Here is a 25,560-nt window from a genome sequence, read left to right on the forward strand (position 1 = left end):
CCACATCCCTTCCGCCCACAGGGCACCATAATGGGACTGGCACACAGGTCGTGTAAAGAGCCACCTGGTGGTATTCCAGATCCAGCCCCCAGGCTTAATGCTCATCCAACATAAATATCTTCTCTAACTCAGGAATCTTTATGTCCCACTGGGGACCTCCCTAGAGTATATATGACAAAGGGGGAGGCTGCCTGCCCTGTATGTGTTTTCTGGTAAGAGAAAGGGAGAGTGTTAGTTGCTCAGTCATGTTTGACTCTTCGCAACCCCATGGATTGTAGCCCGCCAGACTCCTCTGTCCATGGACTTTTCCAGCCAAGAATACTGGAGTGGGTTGCCATTTCCTTCTCCAGGGAATTTTCCAGGGATTGAACCCAGGTCCCCCGCACTGTGGGCAAATTCTTTACCATCTGAGCCACCAGGGAATCCCCTTTCTGGTAAGTAGTGGGAGGTGATATTCTGGGACTGCATGTAACAAAAATGGATGCAGCATCTTTCTAACCACACCTCTCCATGGCAGGCATTCCTCACACTGGACCAGAGTGCTCAGAACCTTGGCCAGGGCTCACACATTTCAGATCGATGTGCCCAGCGCAAGCCACGAGTGGACAAGGGCTCTTCTCAACCATACGTAGTTTTGAGATTCATGGAAAAGCAAAAAGACTGTGAACATTATTGGAGAAGCAAAATGAAGTGACGGCCAAAGGCTGAAAGCAAGCATAACGTGTACGGTTTCCTTTACCCCTGCTCGGCCGGCGGCTGGCCTGTACCTGTGCGCGTGCTCTGAGCAGGCTGCCCGGAGAGAGGGTCACAAGTTGTTGGCTTCTGAATCAAACAGAGGCGCTCCAGCTGCTCTCGGCCAAGGCAGGGGCTGTGGGGAAAGACAAGTTTAGACAAGAGGCCCCTGGAAGGCAACTTCCCACCATTCAGAGTATGTGTGGTGGTCCCATGCTCTATCAGTCAGCAGATCCATGCTGCTGCTGCTGCTGCTGCTGCTGCTGCTGCTGCTGCTGCTGCTGCTGCTGCTGCTGCTGCTGAGACGCTTCAGTCGTGTCTGACTCTGTGTGACCCCATAGACGGCAGCCCACCAGGCTCCACCATCCCTGGGATTCTCCAGGCAAGAATACTGGAGTGGGTTGCCATTTCCTTCTTCAATGCATGAAAGTGAAAAGTGAAAGTGAAGTCACTCAGTCGTGTCCGACTCTTCACGACCCCGTGGACTGCAGCCCACCAGGCTCCTCTGTCCATGGGATTTTCCAGGCAAGAGTACTGGAGTGGGGTGCCATTGCCTTCTCCAGCAGACCCATAGATGCCGTCAAAGGTTGATCTGGTTATTCCCCTTTCATGGAAAGTTATCAGTAACCTCTGATGAAAGAGATGGGAATACCAGACCACCTGACCTGCCTCTTGAGAAACCTATATGCAGGTCAGGAAGCAACAGTTAGAACTGGACATGGAACAACAGACTGGTTCCAAATAGGAAAAGGAGTACATCAAGGCTGTATATTGTCATCCTGCTATATAGTTTTTATATATAGTTAACTTATATGCAGAGTATATCATGAGAAACACTGGGCTGAAAGAAGCACAAGCTGGAATCAAGATTGCCAGGAGAAGTATCAATAACCTCAGATATGCAGATGACACCATCTTTATGGCAGAAAGTGAAGAAAAACTAAAGAGCCTCTTGATGAAAGTGAAAGAGGAGAGTGAAAAAGTTGGCTTAAAGCTCAACATTCAGAAAACAAAGATCATGGCATCCGGTCCCATCACTTCATGGGAAATAGATGGGGAAACAGTGGAAACAGTGTCAGACTTTATTTTAGGGGGCTCCAAAATCATTGCAAATGGTGACTGCAGCCATGAAATTAAAAGACGCTTACTCCTTGGAAGGAAAGTTATGACCAACCTAGACAACATATTAAAAAGCAGAGACATTACTTTGTCAACAAAGGTCCGTCTAGTTAAGGCTATGGTTTTTCCAGTGGTCATGTATGGATGTGAATGAGAGTTGGACTATAAAGAAAGCTGAGCATTGAAGAATTGATGCTTTTAAACTGTGGTGTTGGAGAAGACTCTTGAGAGTCCCTTGGACTGCAAGGAGATCCAACCAGTCCATCCTAAAGGAAATCAGTCCTGGGTATTCATTGGAAGGACTGATGTTGAAGCTGAAACTCCAATACTTTGGCCACCTGATGCGAAGAGCTGACTCATCTGAAAAGACCCTGATGCTGGGAAAGACTGAGGGCAGGAGGAGAAGGGGACGACAGAGGATGAAATGGTTGAATGGTGTTACCGACTCAATGGACATGAGTTTGGGTAAACTCCTGGAGTTGGTGATGGACAGGGAGACCTGGTGTGCTGCAGTCCACAGGGTCACAAAGAATTGGACATGACTGAGCGACTGAACTGACTGACTGATGTGAGTCATTAGGGTTGTGAAAATCTGGCTTTCATAAACTAAAAGTAGAGGAGATTGCTGAGGACTCTGATTCAGCTTTCGGTTGAGAAGGCTGGCTGCCATGCAACGTTGCCAGTCCCCTCATGGGCATGTACACCTCTTAGGTCGCTGGAAGGGTGTTTTGCAGTCAAAACATTCTCAAGATGGCCTCGAGTCAGTCATGGCCTCTCTGAGCTTTTAATCTATCAAGTGAGCTGAGCTCACCATACCAGTCATCCCCACCAGCGGGCTGGACACGTAAATAACACAGTCTTGGAGGCTTCAGACCAGTCCAGATGAGTACCATCAAGAGGAGAAGAAGCAGCCAGCCAAGCCCTGCCCTAAATTTGTAACCCAGAAAAGTGTGAAATAGAATAACAAAATGCTTGTTATTTTAAGCCACTGTGCTTTGGAGTTGCTTGTTACACAGTAATAGATAGTTTTGCTTCATCATTATTGATTAGGTTTGCAGTATATGGTAAAGCATATTTGCATCAACAGATTGGGAACCATAATTTTCTATGAATTGCTTTAAGATATAATATATGCATCACAATCCAAATCAACCACCATTTCCTCTTGCTGAAACAGATGTATAACTCATTCCAAAGAACAGCTCCTCTAACATCTTCATTGCTCCTATAACATCACATGCTGCCTGTGAATCTGTGCTATTTATAGAACCTACCATGTTAGTGCAATCCAACTTATAGGCCATTTTAAAATTTATGGATCATTGTGTTATAATGTAGAGTTATGTTGATAAGCTCATTATTTTGCCTTGCAAATTACATTGCAAGTGATTGATCAACAAAGAAAGCAGCAGTGTAGCAGTTAGGAGCGCAGATTCCAGGGCCAGTTGTGTGTGTTCAAGTCTCAAAATGGGAGAAACTACTTTGTAGGGTTGTGAAGGCTAAAGTCTTTGATGGGTACAGTGTTTAGAACAGTACCTGGTTCATGACAAACCCAAAAAGGCTATTACAACTTGTTTATTTTGTCTTCATCAATTTCATATCATCACCTGGCTCTTTCTCCACCAAAAGATAGAGCAACATAGTAGGGGGACACGGGATATCTGCCTTAGAGTGTTTAGCATCGATTTGGCCCACAGACAGCCTTCGGGAAATCTCTATGGAATTAATTGATAATTACCCAATGAATGCATACTTCCCTGAGACATCTGACCTCCTTTAAACAAGGTCTTCACATAGGGATTGCTCCAGAGCACCAAGTACATGGCGGTTCAGGCCCAGAGAGCAGACGAGTCAAACCCACCTGCCTCTGAGTCCTTGTGCCCCTGTCCCCTTGCTGGTGTCCATGGTGAAGTTGTCCAGTGACCTGCGCAGCAGGCCTCCCGCGGCATCCTCCAGCCCGGGTATGAACAGCGCGTTTTCTGAGCACGACAGTCTCTGAATCCAAGTGAGTTGGTTGGACTGGGGCAGGTGTGCAAGACTCAGACTGCCCATTTGCACACACTTGTCGGAGTCTGAAATGTGGCAGAAACAGATGAACGTAAATACCCACAAGAATGATGCTGGTTCCATCACTCTTACGGCAGCAACACGTCACAGGCCCCAAGCGCTCTCCTGGCTTTTCCGTTTTTTCAGAGGGACCTATTTCTCCTCATGCTGGCTCGTGGAGCTGCTGTGATGAGCCCTGAGAATGCCAAGTCTGCCTAGTTAGCACTCACTAAGGAAAGAAAGCTCAGACACATAGGTAGGAAGAGACAGGATACCCTCCATCCCCCGGCAGCTGACAGGACTTTGAGCCACAGTTCACGGCGCCAGCAGAGCCTTGTGTAAAATTAACTGCCGCCCCCCATTCTGCCTGCTGCCTTTACAAACCATCCTTCAAACATTAACAAACAGGTCTGCAGATTACCTGAGCTCCCAAGATTACTCTCTGCACTGTGGAACGCAATCTTTCATCTCTACACAGCTTAGTTTCCTTATTAATAAGATTTAAGACCCTATTTTCTGAAATATGAATACATCAGATGTGTTGTCTTCCAGTTTTAACAACGCCCTCCCTCCCTTCCTGCAGAAAGAGGTAACAGATGCTTTTGATGAAATCCCAGGAACGTGACGTAAGCCCAGGAACGTGACTCTCACCACGTCACTCTTTATGTCATTCATAAGAAACTGGATTTGATAGATGGATTCCTTAAATTAACTAGGATTTATACGAAGCCCAGTTTGTAATTGGAAAAAAGAAAATGAAGACTATGTTCTGACTATCAACAGATGGTACGACCCTGTTACCACCAAGAAGAGAAGAATGCTCAGCACGTGGCATTTGCGTAGCTCCTGTTGTGTGCATGAGCATGTGTGTCTGCACGCATATCCAAAGCACAGTGAGGTGCCTTCAGTGAGAGCTTGTCCGTGCGCGTTGATTTCCTCCAGTAGACAATCCCCCTAATCTACAATGGGCCTGGTTCGCTATCAGCACTGCACCCCCTGAAAAAGGTAGCTCTTTTTTTTTTTTTTTTTTTTTTTGGCCTCACAACATGGCATATGGGATCTTAATTCCCTGACCAGGGATCAAACTTGCTCTGCCTGCAGGAATCTTCATCCCTGGACTGCCAGAGAAGTCCCAACATAGTCTTTAAAAAAATACTGGGGAGGGGGGACATTCTGTGTCTAGGAGGCATTCAGTACCATCATTCACACACAGTAGGCAAGGGAGATGGAGAGGGAAATGGCACCCACTCCAGTATTCTCGCCTGGGAAGTCCCATAAACAGATGGGGTGCAAAGGAGTCAGACACGACTTAGCAACTGAGCAACAACAGGCAAGCAAGAAAAGAAGACGGAACGCAATCTGAACATGACACAGAAGCAATGATAGTGACATCCACACTAGCAGCCTGCCCATCCTGTGTGCTTGTCGCATGCCAGGTGATAGAGCAGCGATGATAGCAATATCCACGCTAGCAGCCTGCCCATCCTGTGTGCTTATCACATGCCAGGCACAGTGGTAAGCATGTCATCTGTATTGACTCATTTAATCCTCAAAAGAACACTGTGGGTTAGATATATTATACCTACTTTATAGATGAGGAAAAGTGAGGCTAAGAGAGAGTTGACAATTTGCTCAAGGTCCCCAGGGCTTGTAGGTGGTAGAGCAAAACTCACTCAGCTGACTTTATAGCCCACACCAGAAAATGGATGTGCCGAGGATGTGGAGATAAAAACAGCACAGGAGAGTCATCTGGAGCATGTCCAGCCCCCTCTGATTGCCAAGGTCTAAGGGGACAGTGACCTTAGCCCTAATTATGGTGGCTATTTAATACCCACAAGGAGACACTGTAGTGAAAGAAAGTGATGACAGGGACTCAGCTCAGAAAGGTTTTGTGGCTTTCAAAGAACCCTATGTATAGAGGTTGGTGGTACGGGAAGAAGGGGGTATGCACTAAGAGAGGAAGGCTCCAGAAGGTAGCAGAGTAGTAAGATCACTAAGGGCCTGAGTTTCCAGCAGAGTTCTGTCCCCAGCAGAAGAAGGAGAGCATTGGTGCACCAGAGAGGACGCCACAAGGAAACTGGAAAGAGAACTAGGGCAGGACGGTGGCTGGTCATTGCAGATGTGTGGAGTCTGACAGCCACAAGCTTGTGGAAGGACCGCAACCACTCCTGAAGCTTGTGGCCATCTGTCCGAAAGGACGAGAAGCCTGTGGGCCCCCTCTGCGATGCTGACAGATGCTCTCTGATTTAATCCTAAATTTATGCACTTGTAGAAGCTCGGTGATTTTTCTCTCGCCCCAGGGAATCAAATATAACTATAAAGTAATATGCTTATTGAGACAATTCACAGAAGAATGACTAAGAAACATTTGGAAAATGTCCAACTTCCCAACAGTCAAAGAAATGCCAAGTGAAACAACACCAAGAAGTCATTTCTCCCTATAAATGAACAAAGGTAAACATGATAATATCTATTCCAGCAAAGACGCAATGAAACGGGCACAGTGGTGCTGGGCATGGGAATGGCGCTCAGAAAACAAGCAGAAGCCCTAAAAATGCCCCGGCCTTTGTGTCTCGGATTTAGATGAAATCTAGCTTAAAGAAATAATACAAGATGCAAAATAATTTTCTTCCCCTGTTGTTTGCTGCAATATTATTTATGATATTGGGAACTGAAAGCAAGCATAAAATCAAAATAGAAGCACAATTAATTAAATGGTTGCATTTCCACACCAATTTTCCATCCATTCATTCAAAACACATGCGTTAATATTAACCATCTCCCACTTGATACACCTCTGTTTCATGTTGGAACAGTAAAGGCAGGGGCCCTCTCCCTACCCTCTGGGAACTCCCAGCTCACTGAAAAGTGGAGGCAGACACATCCCAAATAAAAGGGGCTGAACGCCACATGTGAGGAGGCGGAGCCTGCACAAAGGCAGAAGCACACAGGCAGTTAACCAGCAAGGACTGCAAGGAGCGGATTGTCCTTGAACTTATTCCTGAAGAATCAGACTTATCTTGGTTGTCTGAGCCTGGAACGGCACGGCAAGTAGAGGCCATGCAGACATTAGATTCCCCAAAATCCCTATTATGGCAGAATTTGTAGTTTGAGAAAACAGTGTATCAAGAGCAAAACAGGCTTAAAAGGACTAATTTTGCTAGTAAGCCCATGGAGTCTTCATAAATATTTTATGCTTATTGATATCAGGCAATAAAATAGATACTGATGATGCCTCGCACTTTATTTTAGCAATAGCAGGTAAGACATAATTTACAGTCATTATTTCTAGCTCCCTGGAAACATCATAGAAATGCTACTCTGTGACTTCAAAGACATATTTATATATTTATTTGGTTTTGCTGAAAATAATAGGCCACTTTTATTTTCTGTATTTGCTTCTGCATATGAATGCTCAATAATGTTGTTTCCTGGTTGATCCCCAACCACAGGATGCCAGGATCCAGTGATGCAGCTCCCCTGTGAATTGACTGGTGCCAAACAAAATCCCTTGGCATGCTGCAGTCTTTGGGGTCACAGAGAGTCAGACACGACTGAGCAACTGAACAACGACAAACAAAACCCCCTCAAGTAGGAGCTGCCGTAAATAGTCACATGGAGACATGAACATCAGACATCATTCTAGATGAGTGAGAAGCAGCACGGCCTATCCTGCTGGGGCACAGCACGGACCTGCTGGACGGACAGTTGCTCAGCTGAGGACACCGAGGCCCAGGAAGGGCAAGTGAGTGTTCAAAGTCACACAGCTAGTAACTGGCATAGCTCTGAGTCTGTTGGACTCCAGCGTCCACATTCCAAGCCTGGGGTTCATCTGCATCCAGATCGCCTGGGTTCTTTTACAAGTGCAGATTCTGATTTAGGGGCCTGAGGTTCTGCCTTCCTAGCTGGCTCCCAGGTGATGCACACGCAGAGACCACTCTGGGAATATGATTGGTGAAACCACTATATTATATCACTGCCTGTTATAAATGAATAGGAAATAATGGTGAGAGCTCAACAGTAAATATGATACACACAGCCTTCAAACCCAAATAGCTTTAGGTTGAGAACATAGTGTCTACTCACCACTTGTAACTCCAGGAGAACTCATCTGAGCATTAAACCCATGCTGGGCGCAGCACAGGCCCAGCAAATATTTACAGGTCTTGACTGAATCAGTGACAAATGCATGCTTTTTCCCAGTGACACTGCTTGTGATGATGAACTTCTTTCGCTGCGGGGAACAAACGCTGACTTTAATATACTGATCATTTTCACCCATCCATCGAAGCACAACTATCCAGAAAATAAGCAAATACAGGAGCTGTCAGTTGGATACCAATATAGTAGGCATCCAGAAGGCCATGGCAGATGTTGTCTGACTATGGCCCAATATTTTTCTTAGTTTTAATACAATCCCTCTTTTTTCCCCCTTCATTTATAAATCAAATATTTCTTTATTGAGCAATTGCTGTCTGCCAAGGACTGTGCTGCTGCTGCTGAAAAGAATATGAAATGAGTTCAGTACAGGCATTGCCCTCAGCAAGAAGTTAATTTCCATGTGCATTGGGAAAGGCCATTAAATATACGTGTAGTTTGCATTGTCCAAACTCGCAGACATGGAAGGCAAAATCTCAGCTAGGAGGTTTATAGAAAAGATAAAATCACATCAGTAATCTCATATTTTCATGCTGTTATGTGCCAGGTTCTGTTCTAAATCCTCTCTGTGTCTTAATTCATTTCATCCTAGGAGCTACAGAATGAGAGCAGTCCCTTCATTATCCTTATTCTACAGATGAGGAAGCAGACAGACTCCTCAGAATGCAGCAGGAACTGAGGTCATATCACCAAGAAACACTTCCTCAACGTTTATACCTTCAAGGCCCATGCACAAAGGGATAATTTTTGTACCGCTCACTGAGATAAACTGGAGAGGAGTATCTATATGGGGCTATCTATATGGAGCTTCCAGGAAAAGATCCTGAAATGTTTGCAATATATAACTCTAATAAGAACAATGAAATATACAGTAATAGAAATTGTATTAAATACAAATTTATATATAACTTCCAAATAAAATCTCTATTCTAGGTATTTCATAAGAACCTTGAGCCTGCTCCTATAAAGATAACTTTATAAATACAGGTTTTATGCTTGAAAGGGCATTCTGAAACTCCTGAACTTCTTTAAGGCTGCTGCTAAGTCACTTTAGTCGTGTCCGACTCTGTGTGACCCCATAGATGGCAGCCCACCAGGCTCCCCCATCCCTGGGATTCTCCAGGCAAGAACACTGGAGTGGGTTGCCGTTTCCTTCTCCAATGCATGAAAGAGAAAAGTGAAAGTAAAGTCGTTCAGTCGTGTCCAACTCTTAGCGACCCCAGGGTCTGTAGCCTACCAGGCTCCTCCATCCATGCGATTTTCCAGGCAAGAGTACTGGAGTGGGGTGTCACTGCCTTCTCCCTCCTTAAGGCTAATCCCTTTTAATTTTTGATAGCTGCCATTCCCAAGAACCTCCATTCACACAATCAAATATTAACAAAGGGTGACAACTGTTCATTGCTTCCCCTTTAAAAAACTCTTTTTTACCGTTAACCTAATTTCAGATAATTTAAGCATTCTCTAAATATCCTTTACTTTTATTAACAAATTAATGTTGACTCTATACTAATGTGAATGGATTTTGAATTCAATTGAATTATATCTAGTATTTTTTATTTAACGCATTTTCTCACACATTTATAGATGCTATCTAACTATCCTTACTAATTTTTACTCAGTATTCAAATTATAATGTCTAAATTCCACTGGCTGATCATTTTATCCATACTTTTCCAAAGTTGAATATTTGCCTAGAATCCATCTACTTAGTCAGTATGCACTGATATCCTTGTATACAGTCATGACAATTTTACATCAAGTTCACTCAGGTATTAAAAATCTTACATAAGTCACTTTTCAAAATTGAATAACTCTTCTTTAACAAACCTAAAAAAAGAGACAGAATTGTTCACACATGCACACATATATACCACATCTTTCTTTCAGACCATAAACTCTTGCCAAACTCTTGTACTTTTGGACCCCAGTGCCTTAAGGTATTAAACACCCCAGAGAGTAGAATTGCTATCTCATTTCTTGGCATGAAGCTGAAAACAGTCTTGCCTGTAGTGGTTTAGATTTTTCTTTCCCACTCTGATAACATCGTTTAATGGGAAATCCATGTCTTCAAGCCAACTTCCACACAAGCAAACTGCTCTGTGAATAACATGATGTGTAACTTGAATCTCAGGGTTTTCAGCATAAACACAAAAAGTGTATTTACATCTGTCTTGTTACAGAACAAAAATACTTGGTGTTTCTGTAACATCATGTTTGTTTCAAAGCATGTTTTATCATTTCAAATATTTCTTCCCTAGTAATTTTATTGTACTTTGGCCACCTCACGCGAAGAGTTGACTCATTGGAAAAGACTCTGATGCTGGGAGGGATTGGGGCAGGAGGAGAAGGGGACGACCGAGGATGGGATGGCTGGATGGCATCACGGACTCGATGGACATGAGTCTGAGTGAACTCCGGGAGATGGTGATGGTCAGGGAGGCCTGGCGTGCTGCGATTCATGGGGTTGCAAAGAGTCGGACACGACTGAGCGACTGAACTGAACTGAACTGAATTTTATTGTTGCTTCTGTTCCTTTGCAGGCTCATTTATTTGTTTGGCTTGACACATCTTTGCAGGATAAGATTCTCTCAGACAGAGGCAGATGCGCCCAGCTAAGGAAGTTGAAACTCCAAACCCCTACTTGGGAAGGCCGTTTCCTGGAAGGGACCCAGCAACAGCTTCATGTGTTTTTATAAAATGTAGAAAGAAAGATGCTTTCACCACAATCAATTAAAATCACTGGCTCTTCTTTCCACTGGAACTCAGTCTTATTTTTCTCACCAGAGCTAACACTGCATGATGGAGACGCAGACCCCACTAAGGAGAGGCGGAAATGGATGGGGCTGCTTGCAATGTAGAGTTAATGGGATTTATTTCTGTGATTTACAGTCTCTTCTGCAATAGTTTATTGCCAGCCATCCCAGAATAGTCCTTCCATTGGACCAACTCACCCAAAATCTCAGCATAAAGACACAGGGTCAGTAGTCATGTAAAATTGACTATGCCCTACAATAACCAGCCTCAGAAGTATGTGGGGTCGGTGCCAGAGAGGAATGAGATTTGAAATGCAGAGCCAGAGGCCAGTCTGCAGGAAACATTTTCAGTCATCAAAAATGAAAACCTGTAATTTAATTCTCAGAAACATCTAATTAAGTGGAATTTTTATCCTATCAGGAATGTACTTTGTAATTGTACACATACTGCCTTATCAATACAGTGCACATTTTTTTTTCTTTTTCTTTTTTTGATGGGAATCACACAATATGAAATTTATTTGATTTTCCTGTGTTGGTAGCCTAGAAACCTGCAGCAGCGCTTCAAAGAGCAAGAATGTCTCTGTCACAAAGCTGCATGTTTTATGGATCTCATCAACAATAAAAACAGCTTTCAATCAGATTTGCTAGATTTCTCTTCTCTCTAGAAAAAAAAGATATTACAAAAGTATCCTCCTATGGAAAAGTACAGAGTGTATGCCACCAAGACTTTGAAAGAGAAAAAAAAACAATTAGAGAGTTTATCTGGAAATTCATTAATAAGAATGTTAACTTTTTTACTTTGGGAATTTTGCAGTAGTTGGTCTTTTAAAATTCAAGAGTTGTGGTGATTTATTTTCTCCTTCTACATGAGCAGTCACTTTAAAACCTTGTTTGTTTTTGGAAATTTGTGTCCTTGTTTTTAAAGAGAGCCCTACAAATGCTGTATCCTCCCAGGCTTCATGCATTTCTCTCCAGACATTTTTAACTACTATTAATATCCAAGAACAGTTATTAGCGTGGGTAAGTTAATCATCTCACAATAAATGCTTTCGTGATTGAATAATCTTCTGAATCGATGTCTGTATCACAGGCGGGCTGCCACTGTACCTACAAATCACATTCATTGGAAAAATGGCAGTTTTTTTCCTATTTCCTTGGCTACCTCTCTTCAGGTTGACAAAACAAATGTTAGCAATTGTCTGAAGCACTCTGGCTTCCTCTAGTAATTAAGCAAATTTGAAACTAGCTTCCTAAGTCATAGCATGAAGAGTTCAAGTCATTTTCTGTGTAAGATGCTGGGTTTGTGGCAAACAGCTGGTGATGTTACTTCCCATGATGACTTTTCCATAAAAAGGGATATTTATGTTGAGGAAGAGACTGGTCATCAGAACATGGAAATCCTAATTAGTCACTGGGTGTTTTTAAGCTACTAAGTTTGTTTTGTGAACCAGATGACTTTTCAGCTTTAAACAAGAAATTATTTGTGGTCATGGGGAAAACAAATATCTGTAAAAGTTAAACCAACTTAAATATAAAATACTTCAGGGAGCTGTTAAATTCATGGCTTCAAAAATTCTATTTTTCAAAATTACTTGGTAGGTTGTCTGCACTTCTACAAATGTTTCAAAAGAAATTACACTGAGAATTGAGAATTTTGAACAATCAAATATGAGATAGAGAAAATAGGAAGTAATAACAGTATTGAATATTCAATAATCGCGACCCCACTGTGGGCTGCCAGTCTCCTCTGTCCATGAAATTCTCCAGGAAAGAATACTGGAATGGGTAGCCATTCCCTTCTTCTGAGGATCTTCCCCACCCAGGGATCAAAGCCTGGTCTCCTGCATTGCAGGCAGATTCTTTTTCATCTGAGCCACCAGGTTAGCCCTCATTCAATAATTCAGTTCAGTTCAGTTCAGTCACTCAGTTGTGTCCGACTATTTGCGACCCCATGAATTGCAGCACGCCAGGCCTCCCTGTTCATCACCAACTCCCAGAGTTCACTCGGACTCATGTCCATCGAGTCCGTGATGCCATCCAGCCATCTCATCCTGGGTCGTCCCCTTCTCCTCCTGCCCCCAATCCCTCCCAGCATCAGAGTCTTTTCCAATGAGTCAACTCTTCGCATGAAGTGGCCAAAGTCCTGGAGTTTCAGCCTCAGCATCATTCCTTCCAAAGAAATACCAGGGCTGATCTCCTTCAGAATGGACTGGTTTCTCCAGATAATCTTTCAAATGAAATCAAGTCATTTGAGTCATTAAATTTCTGAAAAGTCCACAACTATAAATATCAATTACTGTTTTTTTAAAGATAAAGTCAAAAATATTTGGGAAAAAGTCAGTTTTCTGATATCATAAAGGCCACTTTAATAATAAAAATTATGCTCAATTCTGATTTATTTTTAGATGTAAGCTTTTTTTCTAAGTAAAAATAATACTTTATTATGAAATTATATTGAGAATCACACTTTAACAATGTCAGCTTCAACAGCCAAGATGGGAGAAAAGCAAAAAACACTGAGAAAACGAATAAAACCCACTTTGTTCCACTTAGGAAACTCTAATGTAAGATAATGATGATGAAAATAAGAACCAAAGAATCAGAAAATGAAAAAGAAATCTTGTTAGTAGGAAAAATTTGAAAACCACAAGAGAAAATTCAGTAGAAAAAAAAGACAATGTTTACTGAGCCACATGTCAAAGAACTTCATGTTTTATGATGAGATCATTGCTGAAGGTATCGGACTTAGACTCAGAGAACAGGAGAGTTGATTAGCTACTGGACCATTCTCTGCTATGGGGACATATAAAATGTTTCTGATGCCAAATTTTTTGCTCAGTTCAGTTTAGTTCAGTTGCTCAGTCACGTCCAACTCTTTACGACCCCATGGACTGTAGCTCGTCAGCCTTCCCTATCCATCACCAACTCACAGAGCCTACTCAAACTCATGTCCATTGTGTCGATGACGCCATCCAACCATCTCATCCTCTGCCGTCCCCTTCTCCTCCAGCCTTCAATCTTTCCCAGCATCAGGGTCTTTTCATTTTTTTTTCTTTTTTTTTTTTTTAATTTTACTTTACAATACTGTATTGGTTTTGCCATACATTGACATGAATCCATCATGGGTGTACATGCATTCCCAAACATGAACCCCCCTCCCAACTCCCTCCCCATAACATCCCTCTGGGTCATCACCGTGCACCAACCCCAAGCATGCTGTATCCTGCGTCGGACATAGACTGGCGCAGGGTCTTTTCAAATGAGTCGGTTCTTCACATCAGGTGGCCAAAGTATTGGAGTTTCAGCTTCAGTATCAGTCCTTCCAATGAATACCCAGGACTGATTTCCTTTAGGATGGACTGGTTGGATCTCCTTGCAGTCCAAGGGACTCTCAAGAGTCTTCTCCAGCACCACAGTTCAAAAGCATCAATTCTTTGGTGCTCAACTTTCTTCACAGTCCAACTCTCACATCCATACATGACCACAGGAAAAACCATAGCTTTGGCTAGATGGACCTTTGTTGACAAAGTGATGCCTCTGTTTTTTAATATGTTGTCTAGGTTGGTCATAAGTTTTCTTCCAAGAAGCAAGGGTCTTTTAATTTCATGGCTGCAGTCACCATCTGCAGTGATTTTGGAGCCCAAGAAATAAAGTCTGTCACTGTTTCCACTGTTTCCCCATCTATTTGCCATGGAGTGATAGAATCAGATGCCATGATCTTAGTTTTCTGAATGTTGGATTTTAAGCCAACTTTTTCACTCTCCTCTTTCACTTTCGTCAAGAAGCTCTTTAGTTCTTCTTTGCTTTCTGCCATAAGCATGGTGTCATCTGCATATCTGAGGTCATTGATATTTCTCCCAGCAATCTTGATTCCAGCTTGTGTTTCATCCAGCCTGACATTTCACATGATGTACTCTGCATATAAGTTAAGTAAGCAGGGTGACAATATACAACTTTGACATACTCATTTCCCGATTTGGAACCAGTCTATAGTTCCATGTCCAGTTCTAACAGTTGCTTCCTGACCTGCATACAGATTTCTCAAGAGGCAGGTCAGGTGGTCTGGTATTCCCATCTCTTTCAGAATTTTCCACAGTTTGTTGTGATCCACACAGTCAAAGAATTTGACATAGTCAATAAAGCAAAAGTAGATGTTTTTCTGGAACTCTCTTGCTTTTTTGATGATCCAGCAGAGGTTGGCAATTTGATCTCTTGTTCCTCTGCCTTTTCTAAATCTACCTTGAACATCTGGAAGTTCATGGTTCACGTACTGTTGAAGCCTGGCTTGGAAAGTTTTGAGCACTACTTTGCTAGCATGTGAGATGAGTGCAATTGTGCGGTAGTGTGAGCATTCTTTGGCATTGCCTTTCTTTGGGACTGGAATGAAAACTGACCTGTGGAGGTCCAGGTCAGCAGTGGCCCACCGCAGGGGCTCTGGGTGCAGCAGGCCTGGGTGTGGCATAAGCCCTCTGGAGGAGGTCACCATTAACCCCACCATAGAACCACCAGAACTTACACAGGACCACAGGACTGGGGAAAACAGACTCTTGGAGGGCACAAACAAAACCTGGTGTGCCCCAGGACCCAGGAGAAAGGAGCAGTGACCCCACAAGAGACTAACCCAGACATGCCCGTGAGTTCAGGAGTCTCCGGGGGAGGGGGGGTCGGCAGTGGCCTGCTTCAGGGTCACCTGCTTCAGGCTGCACTCGGGAGGCAGCGAGTGCAGCAATGCATTCATGGGACCTTTTGAAGGAGGTCGCCACTATCTTCACTACCTCCACCATCATTTGGCCTAAGGTCAAGCAACAGGGAGGGAACACAGCCCCGTCCATCAACAGAAAATTGGATTAAATATTTACCGAACATGGCCCTGCCCATCAGAACAAGTTTCCCCCTCAGTCAGTCTCTCCCATCCGGAAGCTTCCATAAGCCTCTTATCCTTCTCCATCAGAGGACAGACAGAATGAAAACCACAATCACAGAAAACCAACCAAACTTGTCACATGGACCACAGCCTTGTCTAGCTGAGTGAAACTATGAGCCATGCTGTGCAGGGCCACCCAAGACAGACAGGTCATGGTGGAGAGTTCTGACAAAACATGGTCTACTGGAGAAGAGAAGGTCACACCACTTCAGTATTCTTGCCTTGAGAACCCCATGAACAGTATGAAAATTAATAGTAACTAAATTCAAATAAATGATGTTCAAATGTTATTTCAAAGACTGTACACTTAATAGGTGTGTTGTTACTGTAATTCTTTTTTATTGACTGACAAATGTTTTCACATCCGTAGTCCATGGGAGACAGGCCCGAGGCCTCCACACTATGTGTGCAGAGGGAAAATTAAACTACAAGGGAAATGTTTCAGAAGTTGCAGACTCCGTTGCACCTACCTCGAACTCTCCTTCCCCATCTGTCACTCCCAACCTTGCTCTCAAAATCAATAGATTCCCCAAACTAAAAGAACTTCAGCCAGAGGGAAAGTGTAGTCCTTTTGGCTGCCCGCGGAGGTGACAGGGGCCTGGGGGAGGGGTGGCAGAAGAAATGGCCTCCAGGGGCCTCTCAAATCCCCTGGTAGACTTCTTCCCAACATGCCACAGTCAACAGAGTACAGGTTAGCTGACAGGCCGTGAGCTTATTTTCTTAGGAGAAGGTCACCTTTAAAGGGGTAAGAGATCAAAGGAAAACAAAGCCGGGGTCATGTCAACAGAGTGACACTCACATAAGCCAAAATCTTTTCAATTTCTCTCCACTGAAACCGTGAGGTTGCGATTCTGCTGTTGTTTCTCACTTCGTATGCAATGACACCCTTGGCACAGATCCCCAAGGCCATTTCCCCTTCCGGCCTTGTCTTCTCTGGGAGAACCCGGTATACCAGCACACCGTATTCTGGGAGCTGCTGAGCGACCTAGAATGAGAACAAGGCCAATTAAGAAGAGACAGGCACACTGGTCTAAAATAATGGATTTCAAACCATTCCATGAGGGGGGAAAAAAAAAAACCTTAACAGATGTTCTGAAAAAAAGAGTAAGATTGCCAAATAAGTTTTGGAAACACTGAGCTAAACATATCTCCTTACTACAGCATTTCTCTGCACCTCTAATATGATAGTGTTGCTATATTTTATTAATAGAATGAAGGAATCCTTCCCTAATGAAGTACCTTGAGACCCTAGGAACACTGATATTAATTATGAAAGTGATACCAGAAAATAATCATATCCTGAACAAGCTTGTAGAATTCAGACTCTTCTGAATCATCTCACAGGGATTTCTTTTTCTAAAGCCTGCTGCAGTACTGTCTGATACAACCCCTTCACTTTACCGATAGAAAAACTGAGGCCCAGGCACAGAAAGCAGCCTTCCAAATGATCAGCAGCACTATTACAGCAAGATAACATCCTGCAGAAAAAAAGGAGCAACCCCTGGCATTTCTCATCGTGTGGCAGTGATTTGGTGGGGTCCCCAGAGCCCAAGAGCCGTCTTCAGTTTACCAGTTTAGGAGACAGAATTTTGTCAGGGACCTGAAGGTCAGCCCCAGCTGGGAACTGCATCAGGCTAACCAAAATCATCACAGACTGGCGCGTAAACCTAATACAAATAAATATTTTTTATGTCTGAATGGTAACCACGTCTCTGTTCTGGTCTCTGCCATCTTCATCTTCACCTGGTAGACTCCAGTTCTTACTAGAAGGTCGGTGTGCCCGGCTCAAGGCAGGTGGGCTCAAAATGTGTGCATGTGTTCTCGCCACATTTGAAACTCTCTCAGAAGGGTTTCAGCAGTGAGATCCGGTGCTCATCTCTACCCCAGAGCAGAGGGGACAAACGCCTGCCCAATCTCTCTCATCCTCAGGTCGGGTCACAAAAATGAGGACAAATTACAGCTTTGGAGAGCTCCTTTCTCAGGCTCTTTTCTGTCTTTTCTCCCTGTACTGATAAGTAATCTGTGCAGATAGGTCACAAAGATCTTGATCACATTTCTGGAGCCTGAATCTTGTTCTTTAACTTTGGAAAGACCCTGTCATCGTCACCATCATCATCTGAAACCGTATTTATTGGACATTAGTGCTGAAATATCCAACGGCCAGACTAAGCATGTACTTAAAGTAAGACACAGCAGGCCCAACCCAAAACAACTGGGTAAATTCTTCTAAAGAATTTGATGTAATATTTCTAAAAAAAAAAAAAAAATTAAAGCACTAAAATAGTCATCATTAGAACAGATGATGAATCAATAGAATAGAATAGTCAATAGAGTAGAATTCTATTGAATATTCATCATCAGTAGAAGATTCTATTCATCAGTAGAATAGCCTCTGTTAGACTTTCTTTTATTTTTTAATTGTTTAGTATTTATTTTAATTTTTAATTTGTTAATGATATAGAAAGGGATATGATATTGAAGTACTTGGAGCCACAAAAATCTTAAAATGGTTCAGTGCCATTCTATAACAGAGCAGGACCCTATGGGGCTTTCCTGGGACAGACTTCCCTATCCAGTCTGTTTCACCTGCCTCTCATTTGTAGAAAACCTTTAGCTTCCTAGGCCTTCCCTCCTTTGACCCTATCATTGCACTTCTGGGACTCTGTCCTAAGAAAATATACTAAATGACCAAGATCAAAACCCTTTGATCAGAGTGATGTTTGGTGCAGACTTCCAGAGCTGGGTTGAGAAAACTAGTTCCTTGCAATAAATGTTCCTAAAGGCACCACCTTATAGAGTACTTGGAGAAGGAAATGGCAACCCACTCCAGTATTTTTGCCTGGAGAATCCCACGGGCAGAGGAGCCTGGCTAGCTAGTTACAGTCTGTGGGGTCGCAAGAGTCAGACACGACTTAGTGACTAAACCACCACCTAAAAAGGTACCGCCTAAAGGTAAGGGAAGCCGGTGGCTCAGAGGTAAGGAACCTGCCTGCATGCAGGAGACGCAAGAAACGTCGGTTTGATCCCTGGGTCTGGAAGATCCCCCAGAGAAGGAAATGGCAACCCAATCCAGTATTCTTGCTCGGAAAATCCCCTGGATGGAGGAACCTGGTGGGTCCATAGGGTCGCAAAGAGTTGTACGCGACTGAACCGCTAAACACAAAGGTACTACCTTAAAAGGGATTATTGGGCAAGCTTTACAAAGGATATTTACAAAGCATTTGTATTCGTCTGGGGAATGCATAGGTTATAATGCTAAGCGGGAAAAAATACAAGGTACAATCAGTATGACTTCAACAACAAAAAGAAAATATTTTAACGGCATATGGCAATCCCTAGTTATGTGGAAAAATGGCTTCATGGTTGAAGAGGTTTGGAAAACAGCAAGTTAACCTTGAACAAGTTGTTCTGAGATTAATATGCTAATATAGGTGTGAACCTTGCCATCAGCAGTACCCAAATGGACTTTCGCCAAATCTGATGAACGAGCAGGATTAGTCATCAGTGAAGCATAGGCCAGTAGGTGTCATCTGATAATGGAAAAGGGAGCCACAGGAGCTATAATTAAATAATCCAGTAAATGTTTATTGGAGTAACTGGTCTCTGTGCTGAGTTCTGGGGATCCAAGGCCCTCTGGACATTTACAACCTAGAAGAAGGGACAAGAAATGGACAGAAATGTCTGTGATGTAGACTGTCAGCAATATATGCCAACAATGTATAAAATGTTTCTAACCTTTGACCCTGTGATTCTACTCATGAGGGTCGATTCGATCCTTAAGAAATTAAGCAGAAATGCAGCTAAAGACGTAAGCAGAAAAAAAATATGAATCTCAGTGTTTAAAATAGTCCCATATTTAAAATAATTTATGTGCCAAACAACAGGATACTGAGAAAAAATTTGGGGTACCTCATGTGTTGATTCAAAAGAGAGTTTCAAAATTTTAGTGAGATGAGATTTTAAAACAGCCCACAAAATTGACCATATAATATAAACCCAATTTTAAACACAAATGCATGTACACGTGTGAGTGCACGGACGAAAGAGGGAGGGCGAAAATACACAAATGGACTGCGCTGTCTCAACGGGGAAGACTGCAGCGGAAAGTGAGTGCCTGTTCACTCAGCTGTGTCTGACTCTGCAGCCCCGTGGACTGTAGCCCTACAGGCTTCTCTGTCCATGAAAGTCTCCAGGCTAGTATACAGGGGTGGATACCCATTCCCTTCTCCAGAGGACCTTTGTGATCCCAGGATCCAACCCAGGTCTCCTGCATTGCAGACGGATTCTTTACTGTCTGAGGCATGAGGGAAGCCTCTGTGTGTGTGTGTGTGTGTGTGTGTGTGTGTGCACGCACGCGCGCCCGTGTGTATGTTAGTCGCTGAGACCCGTCTGACTCTTTGCGACCCCATGAACTGTAGCCCACCAGGCTCCTCTCTCCATGGGGTTATCCCAGCAAGGATACTGGAGAGGGTTGCCATATATATATATATATGTATCACTTTGCTGTATATACCTGAAACTAATGGAGTATTGTAAATCAACTACTTTAACTTGAAAAAGATATCCCCCAAAAAAACGTTTCCACATTTTTCCTAGAGTTGGTGGCTTCCTTCGAAACTACTGGTCATCCTTCAGTGAGAGGAAGAAGGGACACAGTGAGCCTGCCACACTGAGCCAGGGCTGCGCAGAGGCCTACAGACCCAAATCCTCGGCTCCCTGCTGGCTCTGCGGTCCTGCACCCTCTCTCCACCAGAGGTGTGCTTATGGCTGTGAAGTCCTCCTGTCAAGGGAATGCTGCCCCCACTTAGCAAGGAACCGGAACAAAGGCTGGATTAGGGAACACATTGAGCGCCTTTCTGCCAGAGCTGCTCAAGTGAAACGCTCAAGTGTTTCTACTGTACTAAGTGCTGCAGAAAGTTCCAAGTGACTGACCAAAAAAAAGATAGCCCTCACCTCAGCAGTTCTACTTTCAAAAGGCTGTCTCTATCAAAAGCTAGAAAACACAGAATATTTTTGTCTCAGGAGACATTGTAAGAAGAAATATAAAAACCCTGGAGTTCCCTTTTGAAACTGCTCCCCAACTCTAGAAGCCCTGCCAGGTACACCACCCTGGGGATGCTGGGGGGCCTCCTCCCACGTGCCTCTCCCCCACCCCCAGCTCTGGCTGCACAGGCAGAGCGGCCAGCCCCTCCCATCCTGAAGTACTGCGGCTGCTCTCACTGGGGAGCTCTCAGCTATCACAGTGCTGCACGCCTCTGGGTCCCCTTCTGTCCTCTCTACAAAACTTAAACTCCCCAGAGGCAGAAAGCACATCCTTCCTGTCTCTGTTTCCTGTAGCACCTGGTCCACTGTGGGTGTTAAGCTGTGAACTGAGCAAAAGCTATTCATTGGAGGCTCTGTGCACCGGCAAACGTAAGAGACTTCGCTTGTGGCTCACACTCAAGTCTGTACTTCAGATGTCAAAAATGTCTCTATGAGAAATGTGGCCTACCCCTACTCACAGAATATTGACTGTGCGAGATTCAAGGTTGAAGAAAGGGCCCACCCTGGCCCAATAAATCCTACTCATTTGGGGATCATTTCTAATGCCATCTACTTCCAAAGGTCTCGAGTCCTGTGCTTGCACCTTCCTGTGGCTCTGAGCACATCCAGCCCCAGAGAAATCTCTGGAGGGTATTGCTGACTGCGTGCCCTCTCAAGAGTCCAAAGGCCTCACCCTCAAGAACTCCAGCTCAGCATCCTCTCCCCAAAGCACAGGGCTCAGACGGTGCATCTCTGAGACTTCGACTTGGACCCGGAGAGCCGTCATCCTCTCAATGAGACTTGCGGGGACATAATCTTCAACTCGAAAATAGGCTTTGCTCTCTACCTGCTGGAAAGATGCAGAAGGAAAGGGACACAGCCAAGACACCTTCTATACGATTCTGAGCAGAACAGAAGCCTGTCTGCAGTCACAACTCAGTTAGGGCCCCAGCGAAAAGATGCTCTTTGGAAGTGCCCACTGGGATATCATATTCTACCATATTAGAGATTGAGCCAAACCACACAACAGAAACAGAAGGGAAAGGGGAAAGAAGCCACCTGTTTTTGACCCCCTTTTGTATGCCAGGAGGTCCCCAGAACATACTAGCTCCTTCTGTCCTCAAGGTAATCATAAGAGGACAGTACTATTGTTGTCATTGCCAAGATGAGCCAAATGAACGAGAAAGCAAGTCATTTAACAGAGCTAAGTTCACACCATTTGGAAGTAACAGAAGCAAAGCCCTCACCCATTCCACAATGTCACGCCACTTCCCAAGTGGCGCAGTGAAACCCTGGCTCTAAAGCTGTGTTTCTGTGTGTTCATTCCTCACGTCCATCTGCACATGCTACCAGTACATGGCCCCCTTTCCCAAGGGAGGCCTTGTCTGTGGCACCATCTCCTCACAACAAGGGGGTCAAGAAGCATCCCCCGAACAAGAGAAGATCTGACGCCAATAGCCCGCCCCAGGCCTGGGCTTTCACCGGCTACTCTTTTGGAAACCTGAGGCTGCAGCCCCACTAGCTGCTGCAGGAAGATCGTTATGGTTCGCCATCACTCACTGCCCAGTACTGAGTTCCCTGGTGTGGACTCTGGGGCACGGAGAGGTACACAGACATTCTGGAGGAGGAAGGTAGAACTTGGCAGGTAGAGAAGCTGACCCTTCCCTGGTATTCCTGAATCAGCCCATCCTAGTCTCAGGAAGACAATACCAGCCTAATCTTGGGCAAGACGCAAGCTGAGGGCAACTGTCCATGAGGGAGGCAACCGGAAACTGGGAGCACCTGGCCTTCTCGGGGCCAGGAATGGGCACGTTGGTCTGACGAGGGGTCTGACAGGAACAGCACAGCATCCGCGAAACCCCCATGTTCCTGGTCTGACACAGGAGTCCCCATGTGGCTGGAGACAGAGTCCTCCAGCCTAGGGCTGGCCCATGCCACTTCCGAGCTCAGCTCAGAGACACTGAGGGGAAGAAATTGCTTGGTAAGCCAGTACACAAAAAAGCATTCAGAACGCTATTACAAAGGCCCCAATCCAGAAACTGACGCCAAATGCTGGCAAAATGTGGAAAAGCAGGAACTCATTCAATGACTGGTGGACGTGCATGATGGTCAAGCCTCTTTGGGAAGGCAGTTCTTCAATTTTTTATGGGACTAAACAAATTTGTACCATATGATCCAGCAATCATCTCTCTGGTATTTACCCAAAGGAGCTGGAAATGTCCACACAGAAATCTGCACACGGATGTTTACAGCAGCTCCATTCATAGCTGCCAAAACTTCGAAGCAAAAGAGGTCCTCCAGTTGGTGAATGACTAAATAAACTCTGGTACATCCAGACAATGGAATATTATTCAGCACTAAAGAGAAATAAGTTATCACACTGAAAAGACATTGAGGAAACTTACATGCATATTACTAAGTGAAAGAAGCCAGTTTGAAAAGGCTACATACTATGTGATTCCAACTACATGACATTTCGGAAATGGCAGAGACTAAAAAGATCAACAGTTGCCAGGGGTAGGGGAGGAGGAGGGTGGAACACAGAGGAGTTTCAAGGCAATGAAATTACTCTAGGGAATTCCCTGGTGGTCCAGTGGTTAGGCCACTGCCAGGGCCCAGGTTCAGTCCCTGGTAGGGGATCTAAGATACTGTAAGCCACGTGGTGTGGCAAAAAAAAAAAAAAAAACACCACTACTCTGTATGATTCTGTGAGAGCAGATATCTGTCATTATAAATTTGTTCAAACGTATAGAATGCCCAACACTAAGAGCAAACTCCAATATTAACTGTGAACTCTGGGAGATAAGGATACATCAATGTGTAGGCTTATCAGTTGCAATAAACTGAAATTGATAGTGGGGGACAATGATAGCAGGGGAAGCATATGTGGGGGGAAAAGGGCATGTAGGAAATCTCTGCATCTTCCACCCAATTTTGCTATGGACCTCAAACTGTTCTGAAACAGAAGTCTATTAAACATGTTTGGTTTTTTTTTTTTCATTTTTTTTAAACATGTTTTTAAATTGTTTAGGACATTAAACATTTTTAAAAATTTAGGACCTTTGACCCAGCCATCCCTTTGCTAGAAGTAGAGAAGTCAGATGTAGAGAAGTCAGATCAACAGAAGTCAGCATGAAACTAACAAAGCTCCAGCACAAGTTTTTCTTTCTTTGTCATTTATTTTAAAAAGGAAAATGAGAAGCGACTGGAACAATAGAGGTAGTGGTTATGAGCACTTCCGTGGCGCCTCTAGGTGATGCCCACGAGTGGGAAAGCAAATCAGAAAGCCAAGTTCCGGCCCTAGTGAGGCATACCACGCGGTTATCCCAAAAGCTCATTAGGAAGGCCAGGGGAAGACATACTACTGAGTGAGAAAGCAGAATGCAAATCAAATGTGGCAACGTTTACAACTGCATAAAATCCCCGAGTGTGATCAAAGGCTGGAAGAGAATGCACCCAGAGGAAATTTGTTCTGCGGCAATGATGTGATTAAGGAGATTTATTTTTGTACCAAACTGTCTTTGTCTCCCTTTTTAAAATGCAAATGTAATCATGTTACTTACTTCCCAGCTTAGAATTCATCAGTGCCTCCAGTCTTCCACTGCAGTGGTTTCCAAATCATGTTTCTTTCCCCGGCACCAGAACCATTTATCAGACAAAATATCCACCCCTTAGAAGGGCCCACGAGGTTCCTTTCTGGATCTGACTGGCAGCGCTGCCCAGCCTCGAGGCCCATTAACTAAGGCTGCCGTGAAATCCTTGCCGCTCTGCACGGGCCAGCCTCCTCCTTCTGCTCACTCAGTGACCCAGATACAGGGAGAGGCCTGCACTCTGAGACCTCCTTATGCCCTTTGACGTGCCCACCGCAGTGCCTGGCACATAGTATAGCAAGGCCCTAGAAATGAGTCCCAGCTGCGCTCTCACTAGCTTACCTAACCTCAAAGAGGCACAGTTCTTCAATCTGCCTGCCAAAGCCCAAGACAGTGTTTCAGCCCCTGATCCAGGAAGATCCCACGTGCCTCGGAGCAACTAAGCTCGTGCGCTACAGCTACTGAGCCTGTGCTGTAGAGCCCGGGAGCCGCAGCTGCTGAGCCCACATGCCGAGCCTCCTGAAGCCCTCGCGCCCGAGAGCCCGTGATGTGCACCAAGAGAAGCCACCACAATGAGAAACCTGTGCACCAAAGAGTAGCCCCTACTCGCCACAACTAGAGGAAAGCAGGCACAGCATCTGGGACTCGGGAAAGCCACAAACAAACAAATAGATAAATAAAATTATGTTTTAAATTTTAAAATAAAATGCAATGGAAATAACACCAGCTTTGCAGGGTTGACACAGGCTTAGATGATGCAAGCAAGGAGCAAGCCCTCCATAAATTCGGGTTGAGCGAGTAGATGCTAAAATGAATGGGTATGTGTAATCTGTTGCTTTCACACACACACGCATGCACACAGGGGTGCAAGAAAGGGAAAAGGTCTGTCTTTAAGGGCCACATGGGGGCAGCAGAGAATATCTTGGGACCACACTGGAGGCCAGAGCAGATGCGGAGGTGGAGGGGAGACAGGATCTGAAGTAGAAGCTGAAGGTGAAGGATGAGATCCAGGCTGAGGCAGAAACTAGGTGAGGCCAGTCAGGAACTGGGCAGGTGACGGGCACACAGGGCACCAGAATGGGGGACCCAGGGTGAGGCCCTGGCCCGGGTTGCAGAACGTGTGGAAGGGGCTTGGCCTGTGTGTGCCCAGCTGCCTTCAGTGGACCTGGCCCACTGTTTCTGTCAGCTCCCAGCAGTAGAGCTAGCGTATCAG

At 44.5% G+C, this 25,560-nt stretch overlaps 1 protein-coding gene across 1 annotated transcript in view; it reads right to left on the reverse strand.

Moving 5' to 3' along the window:
- Positions 1 to 735: 735 nt before the first annotated feature.
- Positions 736 to 25,560, reverse strand: part of FRMPD2 (FERM and PDZ domain containing 2) — a 41,845-nt gene continuing 17,020 nt past the window's right edge. The window contains exons 12-16 of the mRNA XM_069572277.1: positions 21,452 to 21,607; positions 16,535 to 16,720; positions 7,984 to 8,131; positions 3,713 to 3,923; positions 736 to 868 (exon numbers count right to left, since the gene is read on the reverse strand). Coding sequence (XP_069428378.1) covers positions 736 to 868; positions 3,713 to 3,923; positions 7,984 to 8,131; positions 16,535 to 16,720; positions 21,452 to 21,607 — 834 coding nt within the window. The remainder of the gene's footprint in view (positions 869 to 3,712; positions 3,924 to 7,983; positions 8,132 to 16,534; positions 16,721 to 21,451; positions 21,608 to 25,560) is intronic.

The sequence above is a fragment of the Ovis canadensis genome, chromosome 25 (genome assembly GCF_042477335.2).
Source record: "Ovis canadensis isolate MfBH-ARS-UI-01 breed Bighorn chromosome 25, ARS-UI_OviCan_v2, whole genome shotgun sequence".
Taxonomy (NCBI): Eukaryota; Metazoa; Chordata; class Mammalia; order Artiodactyla; family Bovidae; genus Ovis; species Ovis canadensis.